Here is an 11,077-nt window from a genome sequence, read left to right as displayed (position 1 = left end):
GCAGAGCACTAGGTGAAAATGTCAAATCAGTTGGTGTAGTAGTGATTCTTCGTCGACCAAGGCGTTTTGGGTTCCTATTACGTGTTCTCAACTACTCACCTTGACACGCTGTTTTCAGGTATAAGAATAGGTCGAGAGAAAACCAAGGGAAGAAAAAGAAAGACGTAGGATCAGTACACGAAACCATTGATTATTGAACTGACAGCATTGTCAAGTTCAGATTCCCTAGTTGGGGTCCTCCCGCTAACCATGAGCGGTGTTTGATGGTGCTAGATTATATGGCTCGAAACCAATCACATCAATGCTAACATTATTTAAACTCATTCGCTGTTGACCTTGTTGCTTTAATTTCATGGTATTTTTGTGGTGAGGCTACTTGATTTGCTGACCATTTGTGCCATGCTCTATGCTGTTTTGAATAAAGTAATATACATACAAAATGTAGCTCAGTTGGTTTAGTATGTAGTTAAACAGGTAATTTCAGTTTGTTGATTGAACTAAACCAGCTATCCTCATTCCCATTTTGCAGTATATTATGACTGGCTAGTTGCATTGAAACTAGGAATTTCTGTTCCCAGTGGGTGTCTTCTGCGAATTCGATAGCTTAACTACGCGTTTGATTCATATTTCATCCCTTAGTCAGTTAGTTACGACGTAGAACCTGTACGTATATACGTCGGTTCAAGTCTCAATACCTCATTAGCGCAGAGATGAAGTTGTCAGGCTGATGGATACTGACTCGATTATGTCTACTGTTTGGTCAATATCTCGGACTCCAGAGTTATTATTGGCTCAAAAGTTTACTCACCTGCCATGCAATACGGTTAAACTTCATGGTATAGGTGTGACCGTGTTGTAGAGAGTGAGTATTTGGTTTTGACGATGATCATATCTCGGGGTTTTAAAATTATAAAATATGGACTGATACATAATGCACAATACAGGCTATTAATAACTACTCTCCAAACCAAATTATTGACATAAGTTGTGTTATAAAACGTCTGGCTACCAGAATATGTTGTTTATAATCAAATGACTTGCTTCCAAGCGAAATATACGGTGCAGAAATATGGTTAAATATCACTTGACAAATGGGTTATTGAAGGATTTAATAGGTTACTTAGTCACCAACGAAACTAACAGATGACTACCAGCCGTAGTCCATACCAGTCATCTCAGTCACATTGTTCAGTGTATGAATTTTGACAGTAGTTGCTGTTACCCACTATAAACATCTGATTTATGTGAAAACTACATAATAAATCAAACATACCTATAATTAGTCATAATATGAAATGTACTCTATGTTGTATTTTCAGATGCTTGTTACTATAAATTTCTATTCAGCGTATAAACTACCATATCTAGTTATAATTACTTACGCCTGTTACCCCTCGTGGAGGAGCATAGGCCGCCCACCAGCATTCTCCATCCAACCCTGTCCTCAGCAATCCTTTCCAGTTGCTATCCATCCTTTTCATGTCTGCTTCCAATTCTCGACGCAGTATGTTCTTCGGACTTCCTCTTTTCCATTTTCCCTCAGAATCCCAAGTTAGGGCTTGCTTCGTGCTGAAGTTTGATGACTTCCTCAATATGTATCCTATCCATTTCCAACGTCTTTTCCTAATTTCCTCTTCAGTTGAAACCTGGTTTATCCTCTCCCACAGTAGGCTGTTGCTGATGGTATCCAGCCAACGGACACTGAGTATCCTACGTAGACAATTGTTCATAAATACGTGTACCATTTTGATGATGGTTGTAGTAGTTCTCCAAGTTTCAGCTCCGTCCAGTAGAACTATCTTGACATTCTTAGTGAAGATTATCACTTTGATAATGGTTGTCAGTTGTTTTGAATTCCATGTGTTCTTCAACTGTGTGAATGCTGTCGTTGCTTTGCCAATCCTCGTCTTCAGGTCTGCATCGGATCCTCCTTGTTCATCGATGATGCTGACCATGTACGTGAGAGAATCTACCTCTTCCAGAGTTTCTCCATCAAGTGTGATTGGCTTGGCGCTCTCCGTGTTGTATTTGAAGATCTTGCTTTTTCCTTTGTGTATGTTGAGGCCTACTGATGTGGAGGTTGCTGCTGGTGCATTGATGCCTAGTTATGATGTCACATAATCGGTTATTTATAAAATGAAAATTTTTACTTGCGAATTCCTTATTCATGTGTGTTTCGATTAAATATATAAAACAGTAAGCATAGAGAAAGAGGGGAAATAAATTTTTGTTGTCTACTCTGTCAAAAACTTACTCGCTAATTAGATATTAGTCAACTTAAATTTTAATTCTAAAAGCACGTTCCACTAAACCAGTCAAATTTAGGCGGTAAGTTGTATAAAGTCCATACACTTTTTCGCTTTAATGTTCGATCACAGTTGGAATTTCTTTGTTATTACGAAAATTTAAAATCAGCAAATATTAGTTGGTATTTTTGTTCCTAATTCTATGTTTTTAGTCTATAATGAGATGGTTTTCTAAAAATCCTGGTTCACAACGCGCTTTAGTGGAGAATAAGTTGAAAGTAAAGAAAAAGCCTTTGCTATGGTCGCTATTATGCACAACGAAGCGGTCAAGCTTAACTTTTAAGCGTCCCTCTCGAGAGAATATAGATACTCAAAAGTCAAGGTGGGTTCAGCAACGTCGAAAGTCAAGAATATCTAATAACTTTGACACTAATCTTTTGTTGTCTCTTGAGTCTTTATCAAGTAAATCGGGAAATTATATGGAAACCTTTAAACGGGATAATTTAATTGCTTCTAATTTAAAACAATGCTCTAATGAATTACCTATAGCTTATTGCCCAAATTGTCACACAAATGTAGTTCCAGTGTATGAAAAGGTTATTTATTCAGATCATGCGATTATGGATAAAAAGGTTTCAGGAAATGAAATGGTTGAAATACCTAACGAACATACTGTCTACGAGTCTGTCTATAAAAATAGTCTACTTTCTATTGATACTAATATGGATTGTGAATTAATCGAGTGCAAAGAATTTCAACCAGTTGACAAGTTACAATTACCTTTGTATTTCATGCCAATAGAACCGTTAGCTTTCAGTACTATTGATCGCAAAGCTATTGTCTTCGATGACTGTAAAACAGTATACGACGAAGTTGCTTCTGACAATGAAGACTCATCTTCAGGGCACTATGACTCGTTACACTTTGTAATGATGAAACAAAACACCAGACCTTATCGTAAGCGTAGCGCTTATCCTGAATCAGATTCATATCAACAAATGAAACGGATGAGACGAGAGGTGTTCATTTGCGAGGAATAAATGTAATCTCATTTTCAAATTAAAACCCCATGTTTTATAATAATTGGTTGCAGCATTTATGTTTAAAAACACCTTAAGCATTTTCTAACTTTCCTCGTCAAAAATCACTAAGTTTTTGTTATTTTGGTGTTTGTTATTATTTTTATATGGTTGGCAGTGTTTCTTAAGTAGTAATAACATTCCGGTTTTATATACTACGGAAGACTTTTGATTTCTTAATTTTCATCAGAAATTTCTTTCAGTCAGTTTGTAGAAGAATGATTGTTATATGCAGATTAGTGCAATATTTCGTAAGCTATCTCACCCTAGATATTTCGTGGTAGTACAAGGCGTATTTCTAAGTCTTCTAACCATTCCATATCATATTGTTAAAAAGTACTGTTGATCTGAATAATGTAAGAGGAAAATCGTGGTTTGGAGATCCAATGTATCAAAAACAGGTGTTCGGTGAACGTACCCGACGTATTGAGATGCGTTCATCTGGGCAGTGTACGGCTTATTCTCATTCTATACTTATTCAGCGCGTGTATTGATTGTTTTTTGTGTCTAAGACTTATTGTGACCTTTTGAAGACCATAAAGTAAAACAATTCAACAAGTAGAGTAGCCACATACAGAGTTGTGTACTTGATTTTGAGCCATACTTCTTGTTATGGGGGTTCGCTGACACTGCCTTGCTACTTACGAAAGTGCGAGATGATGAGAACAAGTTTCAAGACTTTGAACTAATGGTAGGAAGAGGTGTATCGTAACCACTAAGCCATCGTACCATAGGACTTCTTGGAGTGTTTCGTTTTACCTCAGCTAGTATGCGATTAGCTGTTGTTAGCAAAATTATCAGAGGGATCTGAATTCTGCATAGCTTTTATGTTACCTTAGTACGATTGAATTACGGTACATGATATTCTTTCTTTGTATACATCAAGTTGCATGGTGTTGTGATACATAGTGTATTTCTACTAAAACATTTGGAAAGAAAATCATTACACAGTTTTTTTCATATTATCCATCTTTCTACCAAGTGCGATGCTTGGAGAACAGCAATAAACTAAGTACGTTCAAATTTATTAAGCTCTCTAATTAATTTATTTAATAGACCATCATTTATGTCAGTAAGAATTTGGTCATGCATGTACCCTTACATTCCGATGCTTGTATAATTGATTATATGTTACGGCCCACGAATACAACTACCCTCACTCGCCTAGATGTTAGTTGCTTAAACCGCGAGATGGCTCATCTGTATGCCTGTTTGTATCTACTTCATAATTTCCATTAAATTATTCGCTTCCTCATTGTATCCCATCATATGCTTGGTGGTTGTTTGAGATATACTGTACGAAAATAAACTGTAGTTAACAGTTTTTATTATCGTCCTATGGAAAATTATGAACCACTCGGAGTTATTGTAATAATAGTTGTCAGGTCGATACCTGACCGTTGCTGCTACCTTGACGTGGTGGTCGGGCTTGCTTATCGTGATGAACCAATCGAGCTATACTGGCTGGGACAATCGTTCCTCAAGGTCCTACCATGCCAGACATGTCGGTTGAAAAGCGGTAAGACTAAAAGCAGCAAACCCAAGGTCCGAAGTCGTACTGCTGACTGTACAGAGGTGTGACGGCAGTAAGGTGTTTCCTTCAGACAATCGATCGATTGATACACGAAGTACATAAGAAATATCTTGTGGATATTCCACTACGGGAAATAAATCAAATTTAATCTATTTAAGTAACTTATTGACATTAAAGACGAATCATTATATTTAAAGAAATACCACTGTATTAAAGAGTATTAGTAAAATTAATCTTCAAATTATATTATAAAAGGTAGAAGAAAAGGAAATTCGCAGGGAATAAGAGACATCAGTTAAGAGAAATAAAGTAAACATCATGCATTAGGATAGATAATTATGGCCTTGTCATTATTATGTACGAATAATAGTAGTGATAGTACTTAGTTCTTCCTATTTATTTTTCGAGTCAATTATATTTTATGTAACAAATTGAAAAGGAATTTACATTTCACCAGCATAGCAAAAAAAGTAGATTACATGAGCTGTACAACAGCATAGATGATGACTAAAATAGTAACAGGCATTTAACAGTATCCGTTATTACCAAAATGAATAAACTGAAGATGCTTGTATTGTTGTTAAAGGGAAAATTTCATCATCTTAGAAGAGAAACATTAGTTTCGGAAGAAAAAACAACTTGACAACACATTAAGAAATCTAAACTAAATTATGAAAAAAAATATTTTAAAAGTCATGTATACAGGAAGACGGAAAAAAAGTAGTCAGTCAGTGAGTGTAGTGAACACAAAATTTCTACTCTACTGATGGAATCGATAGGAGAGAACTTAAACGACTATGAATTTCTAAGGCTTCTTTTAATACATTTCCTAAACGTATATGCAATGATCGTACGGTATCTTGTGATGCGCGATCCATCCATAATAGTCTGTTTTGATTACCTTGTACCAACGAAGGATGAATGGTACCAACTGGTTTAGGTTTATTATTAATGCTCAATTCGTTTATCCATTCTCCATTACTATTAACACCGGCACCTCCACCGCCATTAGTACCATCTAATTCCAAACGTGAAATACCACATCGTAGATCAGGACTATCAACATTATCCATTGATATTCCTGGCTGTTTAAATGTAAAACAAGGGAGAAAGCAGATTTGTGACAATAAACATAAGTCCAAACAATAGAAAAATAAATATCTAGATTTGTGGTACAATTACGTTTCCATATTTAGAACGATGAGAGCTATAAAAGTAAATCACAACTCAGAATACAGTATGACTAAATGCTGTTATACTAAGGCTTTATGTGTTTGGTGGGAGCTTGCCAATTTATTTTCTTTTCCATACCCATTGTCTAATGTAAGAACATTAGGGACAAGAAACTATTTCTAAGTCTGAATTCTTCATCATTTATTTGATAATGATATCTGTATCTCAAATTATTCCACTGCACAATTAAATTCTTAACTAAAATCAGTATTTGGGAATAGTGGGTGTTAAGTGAATGTATCATACATACTTCATGCTCACTTAGGGTTTATTTTGATTCACATAGTTTGGTACCAAGTTCAATATAAGTAATTCAGATTTCACAAAATACTTGGAATTCTTAGAAACTGCAGAAACAACTTGCCAAAAAATGTACATGAAAATTCAAAAAAACCTAAACTCATGAATTCTCGTTGAATATATCTTCGCAAGTGTGACGTATTCGAACTATGGGTATCAAAAGTAAGACAATAAGTAGAAAAAGCTGATATGAAGCCACTACTATATAAAAAAAGGACAGATGAGTGATTAAGCTACTAAAAAATAATGGAGGGATAGGTTTTAAATGATACCATTCCCGGACCACACACAAGTGTATACTAACTACTTGTAGTAATCTAATTGAATAAAGGTATCTGGTTCTCTATTCTGGGTCGTGAATCTTGATTCTGATATAACGTGACTGATCTTATTATTGTATTAACGTATTATCGTAATATACGTGAAAGTGAGATAAAATGATGATATAATCTATTCATCTAATAAGTTTTCATCAACTTACTTCAATATTAGTATAATTTGTTGGATAAACTAATCCATTCATTGAACTACCCATTACTGGTATAGCTTGACGTTTTAATTGATTAATTTCTATTTCTAATCGTTTCACTTGAGCTTGAGCTAATTTCAATTGATTTTGTACAGATTGATTAGAATACATTTCATTTTGTCCATTAGTTGTTGTCAATGATTGTGTTGTCAGTGTTACAGGCAATGACGAGGAATTCACATGTTGTATAGATAATGGATTTGATAAATTTTGTGAAATATTTTGATGTGAAGTAATAATATTAGTCGTTAAACATGTAGGCGTTAGTGTTGGTATAGTGGGTTGATTAATTGGAATACTACTACAACTATTGGATATTGGTGGATGAATTTGGCCATTTTGTAACGGGCTTGGTAAATTGTCTTTCGGTAAATTTGCCGATTCTGACTATATATTTTTTTGTTTGTTTTAAGGATATAGAGAAAAAAAAGTAGAAAGTGGAACAGATCTAATGAATTATAAATAAAGACAAAATTAACTTTTTTTCCCCAGCAAAACATAATTAGTTTGATTTGTGGAAATAAGAAAAAAAACTCGAGAATGCTTAAATAGTAGGTTTGACAATGTTATTTTCATGAACACTGGCAACGGATATTTAATATTTTCTCCAGTGTAAGATATACTATTGAGATTGATTTTAGTTTATAAATGTATGAAAAAAAATCGGTAAAACGACAGAATCTGATGTTAAATGCTGTTGGCTAGTAAGAGCAAGAACTATCTATTAATGCATGCCAATCATATTAAATTCTTTAGCTAATAATTATCTGGTATTCGTCATGAATTAATTTCAGGTAGGATAAACATTGGATATCAGAGAACACTACATTGAAGTTTCATGGTCACATTGAACTCCTCGTCAAATTGTACTCGTAAATCCACAAAGTATTAAACCTAGGAACTTGAATTATCACTAAGTGTAGTTGACCATAAAACCGATGCATTGGCTGTAAATAGTACACATTTCCAAGTTTAATCAGTTAGCAATGCAGCTCGTGGTCATCTGATAACAATGATGATGACTGTTTCACTACTGACATGATTGCACTCTAATATTTAGAACCATTATATTGATAGAGGGGAAGATTAGACACATCAATTACTAAAACTTGAAGAGAAAAGTGCTCACAGAACGGTTAAATTCTTAAGGAGTCATATCATGTACCTGTGGTATTTCCTCAGAAAGGACAATTATGTATGGCTTCAGTTCGTAACTACTAACTTAAATTCAGTAGTTAAATAATTTAAACAAAATTAGGGCGCCACAAGGGTTCATAAAAGGTCTTTTGAAATTAGCTGTCTGTATTTTCCAAACTGGATATATAACTAAATCATAGCACGTAAATGGAATAAAAATGGCTTATGGTAACCTTTTACTTTAAATATCATATTCAAATGATTTATGCACTGTCAATTTCATATAAAATAAGATGATGTACGAAGGAAAAAATGATGTTCTTCAATAACATTTTATTACATTACGTTTTTCTTATCAAAATGTCCGATAGTATTTCTTTTAAACTTATGAACGACTCGTGATCCCCAATAAGTAGCATATTGAAAAAGTACAACAAACAATAATGAATATTTAAAAAAGAAGTAAATAATTTGCTGCTGAGAGACATTTACAGCAATGCCGGAAAAAAAGATGAATAGATAAGTAGTTAGCGTTGGAAACTAGGTGTTTATGTAATTATCGACTGTTGATTTGAACTATGAAAGCCTTAAGGCAGCAGACATCTGGATTATTAAAAACCAGTGTTTAACACCCTTTTTGTTTCGATCTATAATACTGACGGTCTAAGTTATCTGCCACCAAAAAAATGTAGACTGATAGAATTTCCGAATCATACGTTGATCAGTTTTTAGCTTGTCTAGTTTTATTGTTAATTATTTGTTGTAAGCTTTATCATCACATTGAATAAAAGTTGGTAAGTGAAACTAAATTTTCACTAACACAAAAATATCTGAACGTATATATTTTGAAAAGCTAACGAACTGTATAATTACTATGTTTAATATTAAGAATGGAATGTTCAGTGTAATACTAATATGGAAAGATGACGTTAAACTTAGTAGTAAAGCTTCGAATTCATTCGACAGTTCTTGGTGATCTATAGAGACATTTATTCACTGGATAACATTATACCTTGAAGAACTTTCAAACATACTGTCCTAGTTTTAATTGGCTCAGATTTTAAAATTGATTTCTCAGTTGTATTCGTTACAGATCGATTTCAGTTACATGATTAGGCCGTTTGACAATGTCTACCATAATAGCTCGGCTGACGACTAACTGCATCTAATCTGCGCAGTATTTCCATGATACTTGTTTAATAGACATGAAGTACGACGACTTTCGACTCGTTATTGGCATATCTGCAGGTGTAAATGGGTAGATCATCTCTTTCAGACCATTTATATTGGTTGGTTGTAACTGAAGATGTATTGTAGAGAACCTGGTAATTTTTTCTATAAAACGAGTGTTATCTTTTTCCGTGCTGTACTGTTTATTTGGGGGTAATGCCTGGATGCCTAGGTGCCGTAAAGTACAAGAATGCTCAGCAAGATCTTCGATGGTGAGACAGAAGTTGGATCGTATATTGCTAAGTATCAGTAGATATAGAAGATTCATTCAATACGTTCTAGTAACGAGGTGATAAGTTATTAATCATTAATTCATTGGCAGTCGCTCGTTGTCCATGTTCATCATTAAGAAACAATAAATGTGATCTAAGTGTTTAGTTGAGGGTATTTTCTTTCGAATAGAAAGTCACCTCCATCTTCCATACCATATAATCTGAGGTAACTCCTAATACTGAGGGCTTCCGCAGTGGCACTGGTGTATCTATGGCAATCTCACATGGTGGTTCGTCGTATTTTGTAGGATACATGAGTACTGACGTCTCTGACACCAATGTATACATATATGCACGATCCTTATTTTAAAGTGAATGAAGTTTCGAAAAAAAATATCAACTATTTATTAGTTTAAGGATCAACCAGATGGTAACGTTCAAAGTGACGCGATCTTAAAAGTGGATGTTGTAGGTGTGTGCATGAGTATTAATAAAAGATTTAAGAACAGACGTGCATATCTTCAGTCACAAACGAACACTTTACTAATTGATGTTATTTTCTATTGTTTTGTTGTAAAACCTATCAAAAAAAAAGAAATCTTCGTCCTCAAATCTATCTTATTGTGACTGTGCTTATGTGTATTGTATTCAGCATTAGTAGAAAGAAAAATAGAATCACTAAATTGACCTGGATAGTACACTAATACAACACAGTAACACTAAAACCAATATGTGAAACTTGACCTCGACCTCAGGGTTAAAGTTAAAATCATAATTGAAATTAGTGAACTATGGTTGAACTGGCTAATTCTCTCCTCTGAAAATCAAGGTGATTTTATTTTCAAGTTCAAGCACAGATAATTTTATTATCCACATTGAGTAATCAACGACAAGGGGATAGAAAATAAAATTGGTTTGTTTTACTGTGTCACAACATCTCATTTAGTAAAGCACAATAAAATACATTTTGGAGAAACAATTAGACAGAATTAATGATTTTTTTGCTGAAAAGCGAGGTATGATGCTTTAGGTCAGGAGTTAAGCCACATAACTAACATATAATGATGGAAGAGGATTATTATTGGGAAATGATAAATTAAATGCTTGCATCTGATTCTTAATGTCATTTCATCTATCGTCAGTCAGTCTCCACAAACCACTAACTAAATAATAATTACGTACTAATCAATAGTGAGCTAGCCTCCTGATAAATTTCAGTGTTCCACTGGAATACTATGACATGTGGAATAGAATATGTCAGAAAGTGAGGGATGATAATTTATTAAAGACATTGGACAATGTCACAAACCCAATGCAGTGTACAGTGTTAAGTGCTAGATATTCACTCAACAGTTGCAAGGTTATTGAACTTGGTGACTTACATGAAAGTCTGGAATTTGTTTTCATGAAGACTCGTGAGCATGTCCCGGTAATAAGTACCGAATTACGAAAAAAATCCTGTTTGTCCTTCGCTTTCTGAGCAGTATTAAATATGATAGTAGAATTTTCTCTCATTTCATCTAGTTTGTTTACATGAAAAAGCGATATCGTTTATCGTTGGTTGGCTTCTTGATATG

The 11,077-nt window shown here is 34.2% G+C and overlaps 2 protein-coding genes across 2 annotated transcripts in view; one reads left to right on the top strand and one right to left on the bottom strand.

Annotated features, from left to right (window-relative positions):
- Positions 1-2,460: 2,460 nt before the first annotated feature.
- Smp_138470 (hypothetical protein) lies at positions 2,461-3,482 on the top strand. The gene has a single exon (XM_018799565.1). It carries the CDS (start codon positions 2,465-2,467, stop codon positions 3,284-3,286), a length of 822 nt encoding a protein of 273 aa, XP_018651341.1. The 5' UTR covers positions 2,461-2,464; the 3' UTR covers positions 3,287-3,482.
- A 1,570-nt stretch (positions 3,483-5,052) lies between these two features.
- Smp_030150 (putative homer) overlaps positions 5,053-11,077 on the bottom strand; it is a gene marked incomplete at its 5' end in the record, with an annotated part of 28,434 nt that continues 22,409 nt past the window's right edge. Inside the window, 2 exons of the mRNA XM_018799563.1 lie at positions 5,053-5,944; positions 6,874-7,308. Of these exons, the coding sequence (XP_018651340.1) occupies positions 5,615-5,944; positions 6,874-7,308 (765 nt within the window). The 3' untranslated portion in view covers positions 5,053-5,614. The remainder of the gene's footprint in view (positions 5,945-6,873; positions 7,309-11,077) is intronic.

This window comes from Schistosoma mansoni, chromosome 3 (assembly GCF_000237925.1).
Source record: "Schistosoma mansoni strain Puerto Rico chromosome 3, complete genome".
Classification (NCBI taxonomy): Eukaryota; Metazoa; Platyhelminthes; class Trematoda; order Strigeidida; family Schistosomatidae; genus Schistosoma; species Schistosoma mansoni.
The sequence above is the reverse complement of the archived record's forward strand: the minus strand, read 5'-3'. Positions and strand labels throughout refer to the sequence as shown.